Source organism: Aplysia californica, unplaced genomic scaffold (assembly GCF_000002075.1).
Source record: "Aplysia californica isolate F4 #8 unplaced genomic scaffold, AplCal3.0 scaffold01209, whole genome shotgun sequence".
NCBI lineage: Eukaryota > Metazoa > Mollusca > Gastropoda > Aplysiida > Aplysiidae > Aplysia > Aplysia californica.
Genome location: NW_004798479.1, coordinates 69,803 through 95,598, shown reverse-complemented (window position 1 = coordinate 95,598; position 25,796 = coordinate 69,803). Strand labels below are relative to the sequence as shown.

General features: G+C 38.4%; 1 protein-coding gene and 1 long non-coding RNA gene across 3 annotated transcripts; one reads left to right on the top strand and one right to left on the bottom strand.

The window, feature by feature from the left end:
* Positions 1–330: 330 nt before the first annotated feature.
* LOC101861338 (neuroplastin) lies at positions 331–25,400 on the bottom strand. Of its 2 annotated transcripts, XM_005112216.3 has the most exons (8): positions 25,223–25,400; positions 16,583–16,882; positions 15,643–15,840; positions 13,555–13,635; positions 12,225–12,524; positions 8,473–8,602; positions 6,912–6,971; positions 331–2,314 (listed from the first exon to the last, which is right to left on the bottom strand). In XM_005112216.3, exons 1-7 carry the CDS (start codon positions 25,374–25,376, stop codon positions 6,920–6,922), a joined length of 1,215 nt encoding a protein of 404 aa, XP_005112273.1. In that variant the 5' UTR covers positions 25,377–25,400; the 3' UTR covers positions 331–2,314; positions 6,912–6,919. The 2 variants fall into 2 exon arrangements, with proteins under 2 accessions (XP_005112273.1, XP_005112272.1); XM_005112215.3 differs by lacking the exon at positions 6,912–6,971.
* Positions 9,972–11,264, top strand: LOC118478917. The gene is made up of 2 exons (XR_004859358.1): positions 9,972–10,438; positions 10,829–11,264. It is a non-coding gene; the product is annotated as an uncharacterized LOC118478917 (long non-coding RNA).
* Positions 25,401–25,796: the final 396 nt, after the last annotated feature.

Sequence of the window (25,796 nt, the reverse complement as noted above, 5' to 3'; positions counted from 1 at the left end):
GAATTACAAAGTTTTATCTGACATTTTCGGCCGTTCGGAGTTATTTAGACCATGAGGTCAGAAAACAAATGCTCTATCAAAATCATAAGAATATTTATTATTTGGAGTCGTTATCAAGATAAGAATTGCATCCGAAAAAGCTTAACACACTGTGAAATTCAAAAATTTTGACATAAAAATCTCAAAACTAGGTACTGAACAGACAGAACTTTGTAATTCTCAGGTATGGTATTGTCTAAGACAGATTAACACCTATACACTACCCCTCCCTTTCCATGATCCAATAGTAAGAAATTTCAATTTCAAGACAAGTACAACACAAAAGATATAAAAGTGGAGATGAAAATCATTTTATTTCATAATCACATTCACACTACAAATCTGGTAAAAAAAAAAAATTATTAAAAATAAGGGGAAGGGGGATACGGGCTGTAAAGATTTCTGAATAGTAAGTTGATGACAGAGAAGGAAGTATTCTCTTTTCATTAGAAGCATAAAATCAAGTAGTGGGATTATACAAGTGCAATGCTAAACAGTATCACTTATTAATTGGTTATTGATGGGATATAGACTGGACTTCTCCTGAAAGTGACAAAAATCTAAGACATCAATGCTTCTACTAAAAATACTCTTTTGTTGTTTGAAAGACAGAAATAGAGCAAAAAAACAGTCAAAGACGAAGCATTTTTCCAAAATAAGACATCCATTCTTAAGGCGTTACCAGTATCCACAAGCATCTCTTGTTCTATGGCCTTACTTTTAGAATTGCTAAACTGGCAAGTAATAAATTTCACTTGCTCCAATGGAAAGGCTCAATAAGAACCATTTTAACTTATGGATACGACATGGCTGCAAGATTGCAAGATATGGAAACAGAGCGTGAAATGATCAAGAAATTGTTTTAAGTTACAACTTTTACCCAAGATGGGTTAACAGCCTATTTTTTCTTATTCTCAGAAGGTAGACATTACAACCCACCAATCGGAGGTGACAAGGAATCTGTCACTTGGGAGAGAAGTGGCCAGCAAACATGGAAGGGAATGGAGCAGAACATTGACTGTGCAATGAATGAAGAAAAATGAACATAGAGGAATCTGTTACTTGGGAGAGAAGTGGCCAGCAAACATGGAAGAGAATGGAGCAGAACATTGACTGTGCAATGAATGAAGAAAAATGAACATACTAACAATAGAACCTGGAAATGGTGAGGCAATGTATACAACATCAAGAGGAATAGCAAATACACTACATTTCTCCTAATTATTCAAATAGAAAGCATCAACAGGACACAAAGCATTCACCGTCATCTGCTCTTTTATCATATACACTGCACATTTACTCATGAACACTGAATAAGACCAAAAACAAAAACAAAAAATTCTTGTACTCTTCAGGTAACTGATTATCATACCTCTCAGGCTCGCTCTTAATCCACGACGCAGAAGCCAAACCCACACTTTCCTGGACATATTATCACAGCTAACAGGGTATAACTTTTCATGCATAACCTCTTCAAATAAAAGCCTGGCAAAGCAAGAACTTTCGTGCAGAGACAAACAAAAACTGCCAGGTACAAAGTCTGAAGTCCACACAGAGTTCAACATCTACTTCTAGTTGCACATCTGAGGTATGCTTCACAAGTTCTAGTAAACAAAAATGGGAAAACCCAACACACTGGGTCGAAATTAAAAATTCAACTTAAAGCATATAATATTATGTTGGAAACAAAACACATATAAATCTCTAAGAAATCTTTTAGATGATTATAGCAACTCTTGATGAGTAATACAAATGGAGCAGAAAAGGTTTTAGAACTCATCAGTTCTTCTGTGTATTTTAGTAAGTTTCTCCAACCCAAAGCCACCATTAGTTATTGCAAAAAAAAATGAGTGTAAGTTTCAACATCACTCTCTTGGGATGGCCATGAGGAAGTAAAAATTACTTTGAGCATTAGCTCGACAACTGGTTAAGTTGGAACAAATTTCATAAGCAGACACATGGCGATAGTATCTGCATTCCTCACACTAAAAGCAGACAGCTAGGGAGTCGAAATGCGTGGCAATTATCATAGGCGCCACAAAGTTAACACAATTATCACTATTTAACACACCAGAGTTTTAGATGGTGTGGCTAAATGATTTTTTATTAAATACTGAGCAAATAAAAAAAGACGAAGGTGTCAAAATTCATCTTGCTTGTTAGTTGAGACACATCATTTTATAACAAAAGATCTCTTCAAAATCAGGCTCTGGGGTTGTTGGCCGGGGTGTTCCTATGTCTCAGGCCTTCCACGTTATCAGTTGTTGCACCATCACTGAAACACAATATAAAAAGAATATATTTAAGCATATCAATTACTTATTCAAGTACAACTCAACAATACACTTACAGGACAGAGCATATTTAAAACAGAAAAAGAAAAGCAATTCTCCAGACAACTTCAGACGAGAACCCTGAAACTGGGAGTAAAGGCTTTATTGAATATAACTTGAATGCTATGTCCTAATTTAGAATTACAAATTAGTGATAATGGTCCTGTACAGACAAACTTACCCTGCCACTGAAACTTATGCTGTCTAAAATGAAAATAGCAAAACCACTACCAAAAGCACAAATGATCTCCAAGTCCAACACTATGATGGCATAGACCAGCTTAGAGGAGCTATAAATTTCAAATTTACTTTATTTTAAAAGACATATATAAGGCAATGCATGTCACACAAGGGTTCAAAATCAGAATCACACAAACTGTTAATGGATGGGAGGCATAACACCAAAATTGACTTCATGTAACATCAAAATTGAAAGCTGAAAGTCCCAAAATGATAAACATAACTAGATTCGTGTCAACATTCTAGTACAAAAAGAGCCCACATCATACAACAAAATATCCAATTTTGTTTGAAAGGGTGATATTATATCTCAGCTTTGTGTACTATTTTATTCCCCCACACTCACATCTGAAGGAATAAGCATGAACCTCAAAACACAAATAATTGTGAAACCAAAATAGAAGCATAAACAGAATGCTAATTTTTAAAAAGGTACGGGTCAAAGATTTAGAAGGAAAGTTTCATTATAAAACAATAGAGGAGCAGTCACTGCAACAGGGGGCGGCTGTCTTGTATATCATCAGAATGTACACTCAAGTGGTGGGTGGGTTGTGGGGGGGGGGGGGGGGGTGTGTGTGTGCAAATGTAGCAATTGAGAGGACTGTAGAGCTTTGAGGGACTTCACACAACAACAAATGCAAGCAGTATTCAAAGCAAACACACTTATTAATATTCAAATCATTTTGTTGAGAGAAATGACATGAACCCAACGCAGACAGAACCCATTCACATAGCTCCAGATCCCCTTGTGCACTTTCTCTTGCTGCCCAACAGCAATATCCACAAGAACATTTCCCCAATATGAGAAAGTACAATCACTGAGAAAATATTTCCGCAAGAGCTAACCGGAACGGATTAAATCAAGTTTTTACGTGATAGTAATAGCAATTCAAGTTGATAATGTTTTTTAGTTTTAGAAGAGGTTTTATGGCGCTCACAACTGCATAAGGTCATATGAGCGCCAGAAGATTAGAAGTGTTACAAGAGAGTAACTAACATAAAAAAGAAGAAGGGGAGATAAGGACGATAGATGTTTGATAAGAAAGAAGGAGCAAACCACACCAGAACACCCTCCAACCACCCACAAATTGATAAAGAAACAGACATGACAAACAAAAAAGGGTATGAGCATACCGACTGTTTAAAAAGACGAATTATTAGAATTACTTTATAAACCACAACCACATAAATGATTAGAACTGAACAAATTAAATTAGTGGAGTAAATATTACACAACTTTCCAATTCCAGAACCAAAGCCTGTTCCATCTCACCACGCCATCCCCACACAACAAAACCCCGGTTCAAAATGTGCCTTGGTGCTAAAATTCCATCCTCAAGGGTAAAAATGCCTTGTCATTTGTACCCTTCACCATATATTTCCCTACACCACTGACATATATCCTTAACACCACAATTTATTATATAGAGACACTACACAATTACTACCTGAAAATAAACCAATGGCTTTTTGGCAAAGATGGACGTCAGTCCTTAATTAAGCACACTGAAGCAATGCTGATCACTTATCCTAAAGAAAAGCAACACAATAAGCGAACAGAAATTAAAGTAGTAACTGAAAAACAAAATGTCAACTCAGGCCTGAAAACCACCCTGGAATTACATTAATCATATTTATGGCAGGCACATGTTTTGATTTTGCAGAGCCACAGTCAATTAACAACTCGTAATACATTGGTTTGGATGGCAAGTGCCATGTCAGTTTTTTTATACCTTCAACTTAACATTATTTCAGACAGTCCAAAGCTTTACTTCCAAAGAAAGAAGCTATTTCATTTCCAAAAACATTAAATAATCAACCACTCTGTTGAATAACAGAAATATCCCACGTAAAAATCTTTCTCGACTTTTTAAAAGGAGGTCCTAAAATCTAACTTTTCCAGGCATATTCTCAGAAGCACGCTACTGTGCTCAGAAAACAGAATGTCAACTCAGCAACTTCCATAGGGGATAGGAAAACGCGAAGCCTTTGATAATGCTGTGGAATCTTGAAAACAAGGAGCACTTGAGAACGTTTTAACAGTTTCTTACACATGAGTATTATGCGTATCGAAAGGAAGACAGATCATCTTAGTTTGATAGGAGAGTTTGCAAAAATAGATTTGTTTTTCAGCTGAGAGTGCACAAGCGCTGACAAGTTCTTGAATATATACCAACAATGGTGAACCTTTAACAAGAAACCGAAGAGCAGAAAATTTCAGGAAAAAACAACACAAGGCTTGATATTAACAGAAACTACTACTGCAGATGGGATGAATAAACTTTGTGAGTATATCAGTCCAGAAGTGACACTAAACATATAATTATGATGGTTATAATTTCTGCTGTCACCCTTCTATTATTTCTCTCTCTCTACCTGCCCTGTATTCATGTTCATAGTGAGAAAAACCATCATCTTGAATCCAAATGTCAAAAAGACTACAGTCAATTCTCTTCATTTTTAGTTTTCTAGAAGATTTCCTATTTAACTCTTTATCTCCGAGGGGGGTAAACCCACTACACCAGAGTCCTTTTTTGGTACTAGTACTAATATAAAAATGACGAAAACGTCACTAAATGGGGTATTCAAATCGAAACAAGCGAACCCATTATGATAGTACTTCATCTAATGAATGAACTTCTGGTAAAAGAAATCTGTTTTTGGCAATCGCTGAAAAATAATTTGATGTCGAAGTTGTTGTAAAGGAATGTGCCCAAGCCGCGGTCAGCACCTCACCGGCACAGTAGTCCTGACCGTGAGCCGCTGGGAGCGAGCGACTTGCCGGAGATAAATAGTTAACCCCACCACCTCCACTTAATTGCAGAGGTTCGAAACTTAACATTTGATGTTTTCCCCACATGAGTAAAAAGAGTACTTTTACTCTCTTAACCACATAAAAAGTATTGTGCTCAGGTTCACCATTACACTCTATGTTTATTGTGCTAGAAATGGCAGGCTAGTTTAAATCTTGCTGCACTGATCCTTGTTTTTTGAGAGCACTTTAAAGTTGGCATATTTTATCTCATATCTATAATAAAAATTTCCTTTTACTATCAGGAAAAATCATTAAATCCAAACATCACTGTAAATGCCATGAATCTAATTTAATTAGCAAGTCGCAGATGTTAGTAGCAACATCTAAAGATGTACCCTTTCCCAAACTTTATATATTTTAAGTTTATAAATCTTTAAAATAATTTACAGAACATGGCAAATTGGCAACATAATGTGTTATCCCGGAAAATATTTTAAATGTGAAAGTTCTAAAAGAGAAACATTTTTTTTGCAATTGTTACAGACCTAACTAGCTAGCTGCTATTATCATATTTTGTTAGTAAGTCAAATTCAACTCCATGTTTATAAAGCTTATAATCTCCCAAAGTAAAAAAAATCAGTACAAAGGACCAAACACTGATCCTCAGGCTTGCTACAAACAAAACGGCATCTCTTTGAGAGGGGGGTAAATCTTTCTGCAAAAATTTTTCATGTGGATTTTAATTAAATTGCCCGTCCCTGAGTACAGGTGCACATAAATAAGAGTATGTGAGCAAAGTTGGTTAGGGTGATATGATTATGGAGACAGGATGGAGTGGGATTGAGGGTGTGTTTGAGGGAGTGTCAACAGAGTGAACAAACAGCATATAGCCAGCTAGAGAGAAACAAATACAATATTCTATGCAACTTCAAAAGTCACTTTAAAAGAAAAACAATTAAAGAAATTTGGCAACTCCACACTACTTTACGTTAAATATGTAAGACAAACGGTGAATTTCACACCTAGATGTTTAAACAAAAGCTACTCGCTTTGTTTAGCAGCACATCTTATTTACTCCATTATTTAAATTAACAGTGCTGTGACCATAAAATACAACCTAATTTCTAAGGCCTAAAATTTAAAAATTGAAACAAATGCCGTGATGCAAAAACCATATTTCTCTAAAATCCGTCAGTGAGTTTTATCCCAGTTATCAGTACCACTGTACCATTCTTTTAATGCAAATACCTTAACACCAGTCTAAAATCCAGTTACTCTAAAAGAAACAGCTACAAAACTAACAAATGTTTCGTTTTTATATTCTAATGACTCCTACACATTTTAGTTCTGGCAATTGGCTGAGCCAAAATATGTTAAATGTAATAAGAGACAGTTACAGCAAATAGACCAAAGCTTATATTTCTCTGATTCTGAACCTGACGTTGGCTTGAACAATAAGTGTATAGACACAGCATAAAAATGTGGGATAGTGTTAGTGTTAGGGAACAAGTTAGCAAAAAATATGCCCCCAAGTCTGTATGCACCTAAAAATCTATTTCTGGTTTCTGCGATTCCGCACATTTCCTTTCTTTTCAGGTTGGTCACTGTTGAGGAAACAAAAGCAAAACAAAGGGCATCAAAAGCAGACACTAAAGAAGAGAACATCACTGTTTAGCAGCCCTATTAAGAGACAAAATTAAAGAAAACATGCATACTGTAACATTACTGATATACTGAGCTACAAAGAACCAGCAAAACAGGAACACATTTTTTAAAAAAGAAAGTTGGGATGACACTGATCCCCCCCCCCCCCCCCTGTAGTGACATGTCAAAAGTCATCCCGACTGTCACAATGCCACAATGAATTACAAACAAAAGAACAAAAGGGGAAGAAATAAAATGACACATGAGACATGTAAGGCAACCAATAGAGCAACCCAAAATTGCTTACTGACATCAAATAATGGAAGGAGGAGGGAGAGTATTTCCATACAGTGATTTATAAGGATTTAATAAACCTGCCCCAAACAGCTTTTCAAAAGTACTCTTGCTATAGCAGGGTGGTTGCCAAACTAACTTCACAACTCCCAAGGGAACATAACTGTAAAGGCACACATACGTCAACATATATACGTGGATAAACAGACACACATACACACACATTAAAAATCTTTCAGCAAGTATGCCAAAAAGTGAATAAGCAAACACTCATTCCTTTCAAAGTGTTCCCAAACTTTATGTCCTGACATTTCACTGATTGTTGCTCAATACTCTAAACACTAACTGTCAATCAGTATCTGATTATGGTTCATAAGTCATCCAATGAAAAGTATATTTCAAAACATTTTTTCCAAACAAAGACAAGCCAACAAGGCTATAAGAATTTGTGTATTTGAGGACAGTTTTAACCAATTTCTTTTTTCCTTTGACACGAAATAAATCAGGCACCCTGAATAGTATCACCTCTTTTATGACGAGCTTTTAAAATAAAAAACCTCACATCCCTTTGACAACATACACAAGCATACTCCACATCCACAACCACAGTTAATTTTCAGACTTTCCCGAATTTTTTTTTTTTTAATTCCCTGGCAGTCACCCAGTGAAAGGTCTTTCAAACTAAAAGAAAACCAAAATCTTTGGGGGCATCAAAAGCCTGGCAAAATTTCCCACATCTGTTGGTTCAAGTCCAAGAAACACAATTACACCAATAAAGCAGAAAGCTCCCTAATCCATTTCTTACCAGCTGAAAAGACAAACAGTCTTGTATCTCATTGCAAATATATAAAAAACAATTCAAAATGTTTATCCCTTCATTGACATATTTACAAGTAATAATTCTTTACTTTAAACCTCAAACAATATTCTTTCAATTATGAACCTTTTTCAGAAGTGCAAGTTTTTCTTGTCCTTTGCTTAATTCATATGGAAAAGCCATTACAGGAACCAAACAAAAAATTCGAAATACTAAAAATTTTCCAAGTTATCGAAATATTCAGAAAAAGGGTATGCTAATAGTCTGCATGCTTCTTTCCCTAAAACAGTTCCTTAAACAACGTCAATATAATAAAAACCAAATAAAAATGGTGACAACATGGAACTTACGCCTCCTGTGCATCGTTGTCAGCCTGCTCCGCCTGCCTGTTGCGCTTCTTTTCATAAATGAAAATGATTGTGCAGAGGATGAACACTTCACACACGATGCCAAGGAATGGCCACAGGGCAGCGAGTTTGTCTGAAGAAAGAGGGAAAGCAATTTAAAGATTTAACTCCTCCAGCTGAAGAAATGCAACCCGTTTAAGGCAATTAAGATATTTCAACGAAATAGCATGGAAACGTGTTACACTGCGAGTTGAACAACACGACAACAAGTTTTCTTTAAATTAACCCTACCTCCCTCTTGCACGGTTCAATTAGATCGGCCGATTTCCTGCCATGAAACTGGCAGGGCCGATCTCATAGGACCATATAGTAAACTGCTGCTTCTGCTTTCCAATTAAATATTTAGGGCTTCCTCAAGTGATTTCTGATAAGCGAAAAGGCTAACCTCCAACCAATCAGAATATTTCTAACATTCTGGCTTAGGAAAAGAGTATTTTCCTTTCAAAACAGGGATTTTTTGAAAACTTGTTGGTCAGAACACAAGCCAGTGTTGATCTATTACTTGTGCAATTCATGTGGGTCTTAACTCTTTCCGGACGTAGTTTTTTGGGGGTCTTCACATAATTTACTTTTTCCTTGAATTGGCTATGCAGGTGGTGTACAAAATAACTTCATAGAAGCATAACCATCAGTCAAAACGTAACATATGATATATCAAATTGAATGAAGAATAAATCCCAATATGAAACAAGGATTAATTCTGAACAAAAGTATGCATTAGAAGGGTTAGACATGGCGATGGTGATGAAAAAAAAATTTTGACGGAAAAAATTACATTTACCAAACATGTGAAAGCAAATCAGCATAGCTATCTTATCATATACAGGCCAAGAGCATAATCCATAAATTTCTGAATGTGCAGCTTTTTATTTGAAAGCAATATTCCAATTTTTGTTTGAGTTATGATATTTATACTGAGTTCGATTCCATCGTTTTGTTGATGCAAGACCGCAAGAACTAATTCACTCATTTTTCCCCAAACCCACACTATGACAAACTGAAACAATACTGAGGCACCCTATCACAGCCGATATTTCGGCGATACGTCCAGAAAGAGTTAAATCGCCAAAAATCGATCTTTGTGGGATACATTTGAACGTGAATTGACCAGGGAAGCAATTCAAACACTGTTAGTGGTAGATTTGTTGGTGATCAGTCAAGAATTGAGATTAGATCTGACAGAGGATGGTGATACCAGTTCTCATCCAGCCCTAACTTCTTTCAAATGGAACACTACCTTTGGGAGTCTAAGAGGGGTTGAAAAAGGAGAGTTATAGAGTAAAGTAGGTTCCTTTTGCAATACTACTCATTACAGACTACCAGCAGATTGCTGAAAACCAATGGTTGTACTTCAAGTGTTTTTATGTTGAGCATGGTGTGAAGGTTGTGAGTATCAGTTGCGCTCGAAAAAGACCACATGGCGAATTGAAACAGTTATACCCTAGACGGTCATATAATCAGGCCACCTGCGCGCTACTGACCTAGATTCCTTGTGGGCTGACACACCCGTGTAGTAGGCCCACAACCTTGTAGATCATTAGTAGTGATAAGCCTACGCAGGGTGCGGCGGTCAGTTTGAATTGTTGTTTTCTCATGCTTTGACACTGGATTATTTCTGCCTAATGCAGTTTGCTTTTCAAGTCATCTGGATTATGTGAATATTTTCTACATCATTGTGTGGTGAGGAACAGAAGTGGTGACTAATTAATTAATTAATTAAGATTGACCAACAGTTTTGAGATCGCAAATTTGAAGTGCTGTTTGGCTGCACTGTAGGCCTACTGTTCATTTTCAGATTCTTCATCGCCATCGTACTGAATGCCTGGATTCTTTTAGTTGAGGCCTAATGCAGTTGGGTTTTTTTCAAATCATCTGGATTGTGTGAATATCAAATATCTCTTCCATCAGTGTACGTGTTTAGATTAAACCTAAAGTGAAGTTTTGACCGTGCAAGTTTAATTCATATCTGTCTAAAATCCATGTCTACACAGTGGAGGCCCCCCTCCTGATCCGCACACTCTTCACTGACTTAGAGTCTCTCTATGCAAACAACCACTAAAAACGAACTCTCCATCCTATCCCTAGATCTACTTTTAGATTTAGATTAGTTTGTAACACAAACAATAGACTAAAAGGACCATGTAGATATAAATCTATATATCTAGACTCTGAGCGTCTAGGGGCCCACCCTTGTTAGTAATGTTAGGTAGGGAAAAGTATACGGATCATAATTATGGGGGAGCTTCTTTGTGTTTTTCCCGACCTGCTTTGTATATTAATATCTGCTGTTCTTTCACAGTGCTTACATGCTTCTCTTCTAGGCCTATTTATTGCTTTCATCATGTGTGGTTATGACTCTGTTGGACTGTGACTGACACCTTCAAAATAAACTGAAGGAATAAAAACAACAATGGGAAGAAAATGCTCAGTTGGTGGATGCAAAACTGGCTATGACAGTCAGAAAGGTGCAGAAAAAGTGACCTTGTATGGATTTCCTTCAGATGAAACAGCATGTCGGGCATGGACTGCTAGCTTACCAAACATTTTATCCTATGAAAAGGTGTCAAAACATATCAGTGTGTGCCCTCCATTTCCGAAAAACTCTAACTCAACTCAAGTCAACTTTCTGTCTTTCCATCGCTTTTGTCTGTCTAGAATAATTTTTTACATGTCCGTTAGTTTGAACACAAACACAGGGAAGCTAAACCATTGAGAGAGAGAGAGAGAGAGAGAGAGAGAGAGAGAGAGAGAGAGAGAGAGAGAGAGAGAGAGAGGGGTGGGGGGGAGAGAGGGGGGGGGGGAGAGAGGGGGAGAGAGAGAGAGGGGGGAGAGAGAGAGAGGGGGGAGAGAGAGAGAGGGGGGGAGAGATTGAGAGGAAGAGAGAGAGAGAGAGAGAAGGGGAGAGGGAGAAAGAGACTGCCTAGCCGTGGCCGTTGTAATCATTATTATCATTACGAAGGTCACTGTTTGCTGTGGGCCGAAGCCTGAGCGGCCGGTGTGCCAGCCCACAAGCAAGGTGTGTAGTTCTTGGGCTGTGCTGCCTGATTTATGATCGCCTAGGTTATACCTCATTACCTGTTCTTCTCAAACCTATAAAACTATGCATTTTCTGAAAGGTTATTGAAAAAACCTATATTTCAGCTATCTCACATTTTTCATAACATGATATACATTAGATTGGTGAATATGCTAATGAGCATGTAAATGTTTTAAGTCATCCATCTTGAATTTCAAAGTTATATAACCCCTTGTAAATTAAAACAAATATGTTCAAAGGCAAAATATAAAAGTTCATTGAATTACCTTTCAGTAAATATATACTGATACTTTTGTAGGGTTATTATTTGACACAAGTTCATAAATTTGATTTGTAAAGCATGAGCACCGTTTGGCTGATTAGCCTTGCCATTCCTGTTGAAACCACTTGCCAGAGTTAGGGTTAAAGAATGGTATGTCCCGCGAAACTAACTCAACTATTCAAACGTTTTAAATACATTATCCTGACAATATCTCCTATTGTCATGATAATATATCCTTTTTCTTCTATACTTTTTTTTCATTTTGAAGAAGACAATGAGAATATAGTCCTTCCCACCAGCACAAAGAACATTAAAGGCAAAAGCAACAAAGTAAGCTGAAACCTTTTTTCAACACAAAAGATAGGTAGAAATGGACAAAGGACTAAGCTTTCTTACCTTTCACACGAACGACAATTGTCTTGGCATTGGTTTCATTCAGAGATTCAGTGTAGGCCTCACACCTGTACTCGCCAGCATCAGAGAACTCGACATTCTTGATTGTGAGTCTGGCGTTCTGGTACCCATCAAGAGGAGTCTGCTGGATGCGATCGTTGTCCTTGCTCACGTTGAGCTTCTGGTCATCCTTGAACCAAGTGACCACAGCGTAAGGATAGCCCTTCACTTGGCACCGAAGCTCCATGTTGTCTTCCTGAATCAGATTCTTTGACTTTTCGAAGTCCAACACAAGGGGGCCAGCTGAAATTTGGAGAGACAAAAATGTTGGAATCCATCCCGCTTTTTGCTTTTTTAAAAAAAGAATTAAGTACAATACATTGCATTTACTGAATCTTAATTGGAGTAATTTGTAATTCTAGTCCAAAAGAATTAGCTAGCCGGGCAAAAAAACCCGTGCTGATACACATCTTGGTGAACTTTTCTACTGTAACAGTAACTACTTTTCTCCTAGCATCTGACAATCCAACTATGCGTGCATGGCTTGTGATGACCTAACAGAAGCACTGGGTCATATTTTTTAACAACCTGTCAAGAGGTCTTCTTTCACAAACACAAACGCCAACATGTGATATATCTGGTGGGTGCCCTGATAAAGTGGACAAAAAAGCTATCACGTGTATTATTGCATGTGGGTGGAAGAGACAGTAGAGGTGCAAAAATTTGCATGTGGCTGGAAGAGACAGTAGAGGTGCAAAAATGACACCATCATAAACACTTTATTCCCTTGAGCACCTAACCTGTTAAATATTTTCCTTCCATGCAGTCAGTCTCCTTAGAATTGGATCTTGTAGCTTAAGCCTAAGATCTGTACATAAATACACAAGCCATTTGACAGGGTTTTTATGTCAAAATACAAACGTATATATCATCTTAACCTTGCTTTCGTCTCAATAAACTTTCCTTAAATCAGCGATGGGCGGAAAACATCAGTGATGGGATTTTAACAGCAAAGTGCACTGGCCTAAACCTATTCCGTTACCTCTAATTATGTGGTATAGAAACACTGCTCACATGCTAAAGATCCTGATTTTTTTTTTAAATGCACAAATGGCCATATGCCAAATTCTTAAACTTTTGGGACTTTTTCTATTATCCCTGTACCAACATGGGAAATAAAAAAACTTTGTTGATTCATCCTACATTCGTACTTATCACTTGCACTGATGGGAAATCTGGTTTATCTTGCTCTTTTGGCAATGATGATTTTATTCATAAAAATGCAACACAGAAACATTTATAGAACGTTTTGATAACAATGGGGTATACTTACCAATGTAAGCAACCTGGCAATCATACTTTTCAGAACCATCAATCTCAAACTGAGCGACGTACAAGCCAGCGTCTTGACGAGCTGTAGAAAGAAAAAACAGATCAAGTTTCAGTGAACAAAACAGTACACACACACACACTGTTTAAAATAAGACTCATTTTATTGAGCAAAATATTCTGCAACATTCTGAAATTGTTCATAACGTTCAAAGTTATATCAAACCAAAAGTAGTAGTACTAGCATTTCAACCTTTTGAACCCGCACCCCATGAGCCTTCCAGACCCCTGCACTTGGACTACTGAGCCCAATTCGGTCAAATCCTACACCTCCACATAAGCCCATTTTTAGTAAAAACAGCTTATGGCTATGTTATCCGACATGTTACTGCATTCCTAAATCCTTGTGAACAAAATTTTTTTTCCAGCCAGCTGCTAAATGATCAGCATCCCCACATGCATTGACTCTGTTCACATTTGGAGTGTCCATTTTGAGTGTCAAACAACTACAACTTTCCAAATTGCTGTTTTCTTCACCACTCAAAACTGTTGCTCTCACTCACCTTACTACCGAGTACAAGTCACTATTAAGGCAATTTACTGAGAAATAAAACTTAAGCCTGAATTACTGAAAGGATCTATCACTTGATCAGCTGTACACAAGCACTGAACTTTGTCAGAATCTCAAAAGGTGAGAAACTGTTTCATGTTGAAAATTCTCATGTTTTTAGAAGTTGTCATCTTCAGAAAGAATTTAGAACACATTATATAACAAAATATGATGAAACTTGTCAGCTTTTACAGAAATGGAACAACACATGCAATAGGTTCAATATAAAAAGGAGGGAAGACTCGATATAGTTAAGCAAGGAGCTGCAACCTACACACTTTACTTGGGGAAACTGTCAGAGAAAACTTTTGAGAAAAAACTATCAAAGCCGCATACTTTTTTACGATATCGATACAATTAGAATGCAGATTCCATCAAATGGTTACAGACCCCTTCACAAAATTACTCTGTACAGCCCCAATCCAAATATATTCGTCTTTCTGCAGTATGTTAAGTGACTTCCTGAAACAAAAGAAAACACAGACCAAACAGAAAGGCACTACCAAGAAAGAAGGGAGAATGTGTAACAAGCAAATGCACACAGACGGACAAGTCTCACAACTTCAATTTTTATCCTGAAAGAGCAACAAATGCTGCCCCAACACTTTAAAGGTCACCCCAGTCCTGTAGATATGTTTTTATACCTGAAAAGCATATTCATTCAATATAAAATCTAACTGATAGTCCATAGCTCAGTAAAAAAAAAAAAACGCTGAGGGTACTTAAATCGTTTGATGGTGCTGGTTTTGGTAACCAGCAATCTAATTGTATCGATATCATTAAAAAGTGTGCGGCTCTGATAGTGCGTGGCTTTCTGTTTTAGTAAGCATTTTACGGCACTTGCAACAAAATCAAAGAGTTTGAAGAGAAATTTGCAGCTTTTCAAAAGATCAAGTTTTAGGCCTAGATTTTATTTTAACGTGTACTGTAGACTCTTTTCTCTCTTCAGTTCAGTACCTTTGTTGTCTTCTCTTACTTGAGCCTAGATTTGACCGTAGCCTAGATCTATCTTGTCTAGATCTAGATTTTCTAGATCTAGAAGAAAGAAGAATCGGAAAGGTTTTCCACCTGTCCTGTATCGTCTCCAAAATCCGTATTAGATCTAGATCTACATTACGACAGAATAATAAGCAAGCATAGAATGATAATTCCTTTCTTTAAAAAAAATTATTCCACTCACGCCACAATCTACTTTGGTTAGATCTAGAATCTAGATTACCTAGATCTACATTAGATATAGTCTAGTATTTAGTAACCCATCACCATCATGCCCATGTAGATCTAGATTCTAGATCAATGTGAGAACAATAGATCTAATGGGCCAGTACGTATGTTCTCAGTGTCACTGGGAATAATTTCTTGGCCTATTCCCAGTGACACTGGGAACAATTCTGGGCCTATCCCCAGTGTCACTGCGAATAGTTCTTTCCATTTTTAAAAAGAGCTAAAACCAAACAAAGACAACAGCAAACATAAACTTACTTGTCTCCGAAATTACCAAGGTTTTATTTTCAAGGGAAGATTCAAAACGATCGGCATCCTTCAGCTCTGAAACCTTGGTTCCATTTTTGAACCAGATGGGGCCTTCGATTTTTCTGGAACTCGATCCGGGAATGCTGATACTACAGGACAGGGTGGCTGTGTCATTGCCCATGTAAAACCTCGGCTCAGTCTTATTTTCTGGTGAAAAGGAAAAGTGAGATGTCTAAATAACTAGGTATATTCCCATTCTGCATGATGAAAATCATTGTGAAACTGTTTAAACAACTTAACCCCTTCCTAGAATCAATGAATCAAATAAAAACATTTAAATCAGGACGTCTTTTTTTTATATGACCTCACAAAAATACAGGAACAAAAAAGACATAATTGTAAAGAAAAATAATTGAAAAGATATATGCTGAAATAGCACAAAATTTCACAGGGAAAGAAAAGCTGCAGAGTACTGTGGGGTATCTTTCAATGCTTTCGCATATTTGCAAGATCAACTGGAGTACCTTCTGAGCCTTTTCAGTGTCCACAAAAAAACATAATGCAACTAATTAAAAAAAATGTAACCCCTCACCAACATGAAACTTCAGCATGTTTACAAGATAACTAACAGTACCACAACAGTACACACTGAAAGGAATTCCCTTGAGAGCTCAACTTAAAGCATCTAATACTACACTAACCCAACTCTCATATAAAATATTCAGTTTTAAGAACTAGAATGATAAGATCTTAGAATTAATATTAGCTGTGCTGAAGACTTAGAGGTCAGACAAACATTTTCAGAAACATCAGAACAATAGAATAGAGGTGACATATGTAAGAATGAACGTGTATTTGCACATTTGAGGTGAACAAAACTTAAGATCAATAATGACGTTCAGTTAGTCACAACATTACAGTAAAGTCTTATAATAATACAACTTCTCACCTTTGATGGCAGTGAGAGTGATGTCATAGGTCGTCTCTGCTACATTATTCAGCATCAAAGAACATGTGTATTTGCCAGAATACTGAGAACTGAAGCTGGGAATCATAATGTTATGCTCCAAGTTCAAGCTGCCACCGATAGACTTCTTTGCTTCAATTTTTTCAATACGCAGGGTATCCTTCGGTAGAGTCCACTCTAACTTTGCATCCTTCTTCAGTGATGTTGAGCTGCAATTCAAGTACTGCATGACGCCATCTTTCATAAAGAGTTCCCGGACAGTGGGGGACACTGTGAGGGTATCTGCACACAAAAGGTAAGAGATAAATTAGTATTAAATTTGCAAGACAAAAACATGTCAAAGAAATAATATTCAAGTATTTGTAAAGCCTGACAAATGAAGAGACTGAGGACCAGAAAATTGTCATGTCCAACATAATAAAAGAAATGTAAGACTATATGAAACCAAGGTGTAACAATTTTGAAAGAAGAGAATGGCCACTATCACTAAGACTATAGAAACCAATGTGGGGAAAAGTATCCAGTGATGTTGCCTGCACAGAAATAAAATGACCGTACATTTTTATGCTTATGTCTCCCTACACAACAACCGTTACAATCATTTAAAGAAATTTTGAGAAAAAATACACTTTATTAATCAGGGTAAACGCTTACCTAGTTTAGGAATAATGCTGTTGACTCAATCCTTACAGTCAGAACATTAAAATTTGTTTTGTTTTGTTGTTGTTGTGTTGATGTTGGGTTTTTTTTGGGGGGAAGGGGTTCCTGGCAAGTGTTTTATGGCGTTCGCAACTATATAAGGTCATAGGAGCGAGTGGGACATATAAAACATTTTAAATTGGTACGAAATTTTGAATTTTGACTGGGCAGCAGCCGAAGCCTCCTTTAATTGATCTTGGACCCAAGGGAACTTTAACATGCACAACTTGCACCCGGGAATCCAACGTTTTTCGCCCTTATCCAAAAAGGATTGGGGTTAAATCGAACCGACCATAAAATCAGGGTATGGCTGAAAGACAGCAGTAGAAGGAGCCTAGGAGTAGCACTAGAAAGACTGCAGAAAAAGTCATGAGCCCAGAGGAGGGGGCAAAGGAGGTGAGGGGGTGGGGGAAAAAAGTGGAGACAAAAGCAGGTGACAGAACATTGTTAGAGTGCAGGACAGGACGTGAAGGGAGAACACTTTTAAAGAAGAAAATTTTCTGTCGCTGTCCAGATTCGAACTTGGGACCTATTGAATGAAAGGCGAAAACCATAACCTCTCGACCACAAGAGACACCTTGATTAAATAAAGGGTTAAAAGATTTTAACTATGATAGACTTCAGAGAATTTTTTGTGGCAAATAAACTCCACAATGTCAGCACATAGTACTAAAAAGAAACTTTTTGTGGGTGCTCTGGTGTGGTTTGCTTCTTCTTTCCTATCAAACATCTATCGTGTTTATCTCATCTCCCCTCCTTTTTTTGTGTTTGTTACTCTCTTGTAACACCTCTAATCTTCGCCATTATATGACCTTATTGTGCTGCAAGTGCCGTAGAACTCTTATTAAAACTAAACTAAAAGAAACTTTTGAAAAGGAATACAGAAAATGAATACTCTCGACTTTCTGGCATCTACCAATATCGGTCGATGGGAGAGGCACTTGAACATTTAAAGTATGGATCAGGGCGTGACTGCAGTGTATTTTACATTGTCATCTGACATAAGAGAACAAATTTTTTAGTGGTCAGGCTCATAAGCATCACTTTTTTCCTTTCTCTCACTTCCACTTTGATACTGAGCAAGACCAGGGCTGCCTTCCTCAAAGTTCCCATTTCAAATAGATTCGGGGATTTGGGCCAAAAATCAGGTAGTACAAGGACAAAGAAGGAAAAAAAAAGTTGATTGTTGCCCCAACGAACACGTTTGCTTTTCGTCATATTGGGGGGTGTGTGTGTGTGTGTGCATGCGCGCATGCTCTCGCGTGTTTATATATATGTGGGGAGGGGAAGGGGGTGTTTGGGTTTGCACAAGTTAAGATGAACATTGTCTATGAAATAAGATGAGGCTGTTTTGTTTTTTTTAAAGCATTTATGGACTATCGTTCAAGACACCTATCATCCAGTATTGAATCTGGAATTGAGCGCAGGGTGACTGCCAAACTGACTTCAAAATTCCTGGCCCATACCAATAGAAACTATATTAAAACATATTTTCCGGCACTAGCATAGGACACAGATAAAAAGTCCTTTGTGACTTAGGTATGACAGACAATTTTAACAAGTTTTGCCCTAAAAATACAAAATGAATCCTGATCTGGGCCTGAGGAGATGCAAGAAGCACAATAGCCAAAACCATGTTTGGTTTCAGCAATCACGGATTTCAAAAAGCGTGCAAGACAGAACTTAAAACCTTTATTGTTGGGCTCACGGCAGAGCAAAAAGTGACAATAGAAGAGAGCGCGTACTGAGAGCCGGTGCAGGAAGGACTGTGAGAGCGTGGGATGTAGTGATGCTGAAAACCTGGCAATCAGTGAATCACTGCATCATGGACTAAGTATTGATTATTTTCAAAATGCTAAATCACAGTACAGTGGGATGTTAGGTTCAGGGTTTCAAGGCTTGGCTTGGTCTGACATTGTCCATGGGAAAGGCTCTCACGAATGTTCCCATTTGGCTCAGTCCTATCAGAGATTGATGTTGGGGAGCAAGGAAATGCGGGATCTTAAGCAGACTGGATCAGTGCCGATGCACCTAGGAAAGTTTTCAATGCTGTTGTTTTTTTTTTAAGACCAGCCATTGATTATTTGATACTGATAAACTTTTGAGTACATTTATACGGTGGTTGCACCAAAGGCATGGCGAAATCACCCAAGCCCTACATGATGCAACCAGGCTGGCTGCGCGTTGAGCATGGTGATTCGTTTCAGACCAAGATGCTACTATCTCTTGGGTCATGCCAGAATAATTCTATCTAACCTCTGGTTATGGTTAGTTACAATCATAATAATAATCTATATTTCTAGTTTGTAACTTTGTATAAAAAGAAAACAACCCCCTTCCCCCCCCCAAAAAAAAAATCAAACCATTGCTAAGTTTTGAGGAGCAATACCGTTAGCATTTTACTTGTAATAAACATAGTTCAATAAAAGCTCTTCCATGCAACTTCATCAAGACCTAACTTTGCAGAACCAGGTCTCTCCATTATGCACAGATGTGTGTATATTACACACTATTAAACCTATTACCCCCTTTAAGTTTCAGTATTGTGTGAGCGTTACTCTTTGTGTGTGGTTTTGTTTGTGAGCTGTTGGGTATTTTGGGGGATTTTTTCTGTGGTTTTGGGGGTATTTTTGTTTGTTTTTGTTGTTGTTTTTGAGGGGGGGGGGGGGGTAAACGCTGAACAAGTCCCTTGTGGTACACTGATTGACATCTAAGATACAGAAAATTATGGCTGTCATTTTCACCCAGGGTGAAAATAAAAATATAATATATTAGTGAGAATATTATTCTCACCCGGTCTGAGAATGCAATAGATTTTTATTCTTACCTGGGTATTAAAACGGGTAGGCCTACATGTAGGCTAATAGGATGATAGAAAATAATTAGTGAAATATAGTGACCGTTCTTGACCAAAGATATCTTCACCAAAATCCTAGATATATTCTAAATTCAGAAAGGAATTCACTTGCCAGAGTAGTAAGTTTTTAAAAATAATAGCCTTAACAGGAAACCGGTCTTGTTTCACAGCGGGTGAGAATAGCCAATGTTGGCAGGTCTCACCCGGGGTGACAAGTCGATCGTATTTTTATTGGAAATGGCTATCCTACCCCGGGTGAGAATAAAAATACGATCGACCTCTCACCCCGGGTGAGACTTGCCAGTGTTCGCTATTCTCACCCGGTGTGAAACAAGACCTGTTTTTCCTAATTTCGGAATACTGTCTATCAGTGTGGATGACCAGATAGACAAAAACAAAGAAAAAATGACGTTATAACACAAAAGTAAGCTAATTTGGTTGTAGATGCTATGGCTATTTCACTTTTCAAATCGAGCCGAACTACGGGGGTCGCCATTTTGTTTTGCCCGGAAGTTCGCGCAAGATCTACTCCTCCCCTCTCTCTCTCTTTCTGAATACTGTCTATCAGTGTGGACGATCAAATTTACCAAAACAAAGTTTAAAAATATGTTAAAACACAAAAATAAATTAATTTGGTCGTCTAAGATGCTACGGCTATTTAACTTTTCGAATCGAGCCGAACTACACGGGTCGCCATTTTGTTTTACCAGCAAGTTCTCGCGCTGCTCCTCTCTCTCTTTCTCTCTCTCTCTCTCCACTGCCCACAGACGAAATTTCACGCTTTTAGGCTAACAGTAGTAACACGTTTGTTCACGGCACATAATTCTATCTGTTATCAAAGTTATCAAAATCAGTATGGAACGCCGAAAACCAGTACGTTACTAGATCTAGATAAAGGATTAAATTGCCGTAGTTTACGTATTTTTAACTCCAGCGCAAAGTGTTGGAGAAAGTACATGCAATTGCCTTCTTACTTATTGCACCAAACGCAAAGTGCAGCACTCGGCTTGTTCAATTCTCTAGCAATGCCAATGAAAATTTAAATTTCACTTTAGCCCTTTTTTTTGGTACTTAAGAAAGAATTTTCAATTCTAAGAATTATGCTTCTTGAATTTTAAGAATCGGTTCATAAATTAAAAAGTTATGGGGTTGTAAAGGTCGGCAAAATATGGATGACCCACATATATAGGAAAATACTCCTAAAACGTGGACCACGCAGTAGCAGATTCTGTAAGAAAATCGACTATTTCTCGGTAACTAATCGGAGTGTTCGAGAGAAACTTGGCTACCCGATGTGTTTTTAAGTGTAGAAATCATTTCTGCAGTCAGATTTACTACCAATTTCGTATTTATTTTGTTATAATTAAAATTTTGATGCACATATTACGATTTTGCGAAAAAGGGGTGTCGGGATGAGTCCATTTTATTTATAGCATCGTATCACAACATGGGATCTTTAAGAATATATATATGTCGCAGCGTGACTAAATAATTGCAAAGCTTTTTATGATGACTTTAGACCATGCCAACCGTAAAAGATAAAAGTTAATTCAATCTAGCATGCCGTACAATTAAAAATTCTTTTCCCCCCATTGAGACGCGAACACCCCGAGACGAGATAACCTCGCCTCGGAATACCCCCATTGCGATGTTACAGGGGAATAGAGAGAAAAACAGCCGGATGCGCGCGCCCGCCATTGCCCTATTTCATGTGACCAATGAACAGGCCCGAAATAGTCATGCGGGGATTTGTAGGTCACATACATTTGCCACGAGAGTGAGGGGAAAATGGCCGGTCTCCGTGCGGAGCCGCTTTGGATAGGGGGGTAGTATTTATGATCGGGTCTAAACAACTACTTGACACAGAACGTTCAAATTTGAGCACACAATAGAGGATAGATAGATCTATTACCATCTTGGCGTTGAAATTCAAACTCCTTATAGTTTTCGGTGTACACGATACGAAAGTGTTCCCGACACCAAAAGTATAGGTTAATTATCCGAACGTTCGGAGAAATAGTGCCGATCTTTATTTCTCCGAACGGTTTCCGGCTTCAGCTCTGGTCGTGATTGTTTGCCTATTTGCGAGAGTTCGGCGCCAACTTTCATTCCGTCATTCTGCGAGGTCTGGGAAGGAGCAAATCAATGGTGGTATCTGTTCCCAGCTTCTCCTCCGGCCGTGTGCCCACTGGTTTAGCGAGGCGGGTACTGCCTGAGGCACCCGAGAGACGGAGAAATCTGACCCTCTTTTCTATTGAGTGGACGGTTATCGTCCATTAAAAAAAAAAACTGAGCAAATTTTTGGGTTTAGATCTATTTCAATTTTCAAGAGCTAGATCTAGTCTAGAGATTTTTAGATGAGTGTAAAAACGTGAAAAAGAAAGGTTTCACAACAGAATGAAATCAAAACTAGAACAGCCCAGAAACAACCACAACAATTAACAAATAAGGGCGTGTGTCCACCTGTCCGAAGAAGATTGACCGTTTTAACCCTAAATGTGCGTAATTTGTAAAAAAAAAGTACAGGATATTGCATGGAAATTATGGAATCACACACAGGGGGCCTGCCAGTGTCAGTACATGTAATTGGTTTTGGTGGAACGCTCTAACATAGCACATTTAAATCTATACAGGTATATATATATTTAGAATCTAATGAAGGTAGGAACATCAAATTAAATGACGTTACACAATACCTTTTGTAGAAACATCAAATTAATTGACGTTACACTATACAACCCCCCCCCCCCCCCCCCCCCAATTTCCCCAACAACAAAAATTAATAGAAAAAACACACATCCAGAAAAAAAAAATACACACCAACAAAATATAACACCACAAAGAGGGAAAAATAAACGAAAAATAAAAGAGGAACAGCAATACAAATCGTATGTAACTGTAACGTATTCAACAAATCAACGTGGTGACAACAAGTGAGAAAGAGACGAAGTGAAGCTAAGTGAACTTTCTTTCAAAAGTAAAGAGGTTCATTTTCTTTTTTTTTTTTGACTTTTTCGGGGACCAAAAAATCGAGCCACGATTGATTGGTCGCGGCCTCTACAAACGCAGATGCTAGCTCTATGTGTCGTTATCAATAACCCTCCATAGATCTAGATCTAGACAGCTCACGAGTGAACGCAACACATTAAGTTTAAGAGCAGCACCCTCCATAGGCCACACGTCATATCTGTAGCGAAAAACTGTTTGGAACTGTAGCATTTCTTTATATAAATACGGACATTTTTTGGACCGATTGAACCATATTGTATACGAACAATCTTTGGTAGGCCTATAATATAATCATAGATCTATATTTTATTTTTATTATCCGAAATATGCGGGAACGGTTGTGATTTCAGAGTGTTCGGAGAAATAGTGCCCAGCTTTATTTTCCCGAACGTTCGGAGAAATAGTGCCAGCCTAATTTATGTGCACGAACTTCAACGTCCACATATCATTAGTTTGCCCTATTTTCTGATTGGTAGCAGAGTTTCATTCAGATTGGTTCGGAAATAGAGCAGACCGAGGTTGATAAAGTTAGTCACCTACGCTTCGGCCGGGTCCGCAAAATCGCCCGTAAATGGGGACCAAATTTTCGCCGCGCGGGAAAGCCCGATTGGCATTGCTAAATTTTCAAATGAAATTTAGAAAGCACATTGTCTGCCTCTTTCTAAATCCAGCTCCATTTATTTTTGCATTCTGCATCAATTTCTCTCAAATCTCCGCCTTTTTTAATGATAACTCGACGCGCCATCGTCCCGATGCTCAATCAACAGTCCACAACAATAAACAATGTGAAACTAGGCACAGAACGGAAGTAGAAAGCTACGGGTCGACATGCGCAAGCCGCTTTTTCGTCTCACTCCCGGTTCGGCGATTTCCGCGTGTAAAAAAAAAGTATCGCGATTTGCGACCGAGAGCGGTCCAGCGGAGGAAGGAGGAAAGTAGCGGGAAAAGCTAGATGAAGCGGAGTTTCCGCTATTTAGCGGGAAAGTGGCAGCTATGTGAATGAGACGTATGCCTCGATTACGAACCAATGCAGGCGGTTCTAGAAGAAGGCCACAAACTCAAGCAGACTGACGCACACACACACTTGACTTGCGTGAATGGGGATCCGACTCGGGACCTGAATGACACGTAAGAGGATGCGCGCTGCGCGTGCGCTGAGCCAGGGGCTACACTGATTCCGGACCAGAGAACGTAGGCGAGGTGCCAAAATAGGCGTATCGGGCGACATAAACCCGGCTCCCGCAGAAGGAGGGTTAATATTAATAGTGAGAACCCTGCACCTGTTCCTGCGGTAAACGTCCTCATCCGAGGCCTTGATATCCCGGACTTTGATCTCTTCAACGATTCGGATGATTTTCAAGACTGATAAAATGCAGGTCAGTTTACAACTTTGTCTCGTCCCCCTTCTCTCTCTCTCTCTTGGTATTCTCGCAGCCCTCACTCACTCCGCCTCCCTTCGGTTCATCAGGGCAGTATCGCAGCCCTCACTCACTCCGCCTCGCCGGGAACTAGTTCACGTAACGGTCGATTAGGACCCATGACTGTCTGTTGTTTGCCTCCTAGAGCGCATTATCATTAATACATATAAACACGGTGGGTCCACCAAAGTTCAATCCAGCCATAATATACATTTTATCCGAGAATAATCACAGTGAAAATTACACATGACATCGTCATCAGCCACAGGGTCAGGGCCACAGTCAATGATATCATCACAAACTACAAACCACAGACCACAGTGACAAGCAGTGGGCAGTGCAGTCAGGGGATTCTGGATTAGATCTGCATATTTAGATCTAGTTATCTGTAAATAAAACAATTGTCAAACATCGTGTCGTGTGGCTGTATCCGACCAAAGTAATTTGGAGAACGGTTAGAGCTAAGCGCCACTTCGTAAAAAGGCAGAACGATCAGCTGATCTCGATTGCCATCTTATTTTTGACCCACACTCACACACGGCTCAGTCGTAGCAGACAATCTTGAAGGAGAACATATCGGAAACAAACACAGTGGAGCTATAAATTAAACAGAGTATGATAACAGGACAATATTATTACCTCCAGACTGGCAATGCAAAGCAGGGAATACGACGAAAAGAACGGCAAAACTGAAAAACAATGCCATTTTCCAAAGCAAGGCAGTGATCTGTTTTTCACCAGCAACTTCACTAGGCCTAATCCAGCCTTCCTTTAATGAACATAGTCTGCGCATGCGTGAGTTTGTGAAACCAAAATGGCTACTGGTTCTAAATAAAGAAACACCAGCTTTTCAATAGTCTGTTTCGAATAAGATATGGACATGGCATATCGAGCTCTGCTTTGAAGCCCCAAAAATAGCTACCTAAGCATGCTTAAAGATAACCACGGGTTGCTTTCTTTATTTGATGCATATTTAACACCTCACTCGATACAGATTACTATTACTTGCTGTAGAAAGAAATCAAGAGTCAAGAGTGTTTCCATACGGGGCTGCCCAGTTTGTAACAGGCCCAGTTTGTCACAATTTCATTTAGGGCCTATAGTGCGGTCAAAAATTCCTGGGGCAACTTATCCTCAAATATCTCCTTAACGGGAGAATCAATGTCATCTATACTTTGCATAGCACTTTGCATCATTTGCATTAACTAAATCA

Coding starts and splice junctions, on each gene's coding strand:
- LOC101861338 (XM_005112215.3), bottom strand. CDS start 25,376: ATGCGCAGACTATGTTCATTAAAGGAAGGCTGGATTAGGCCTAGTGAA. Junction 16,883..25,222: donor TTTGCATTGCCAGTCTGGAG/GTAATAATATTG, acceptor TTTTGTGTGCAG/ATACCCTCACAGTGTCCCCC. Junction 15,841..16,582: donor CACTCTCACTGCCATCAAAG/GTGAGAAGTTGT, acceptor CCTTTTCACCAG/AAAATAAGACTGAGCCGAGG.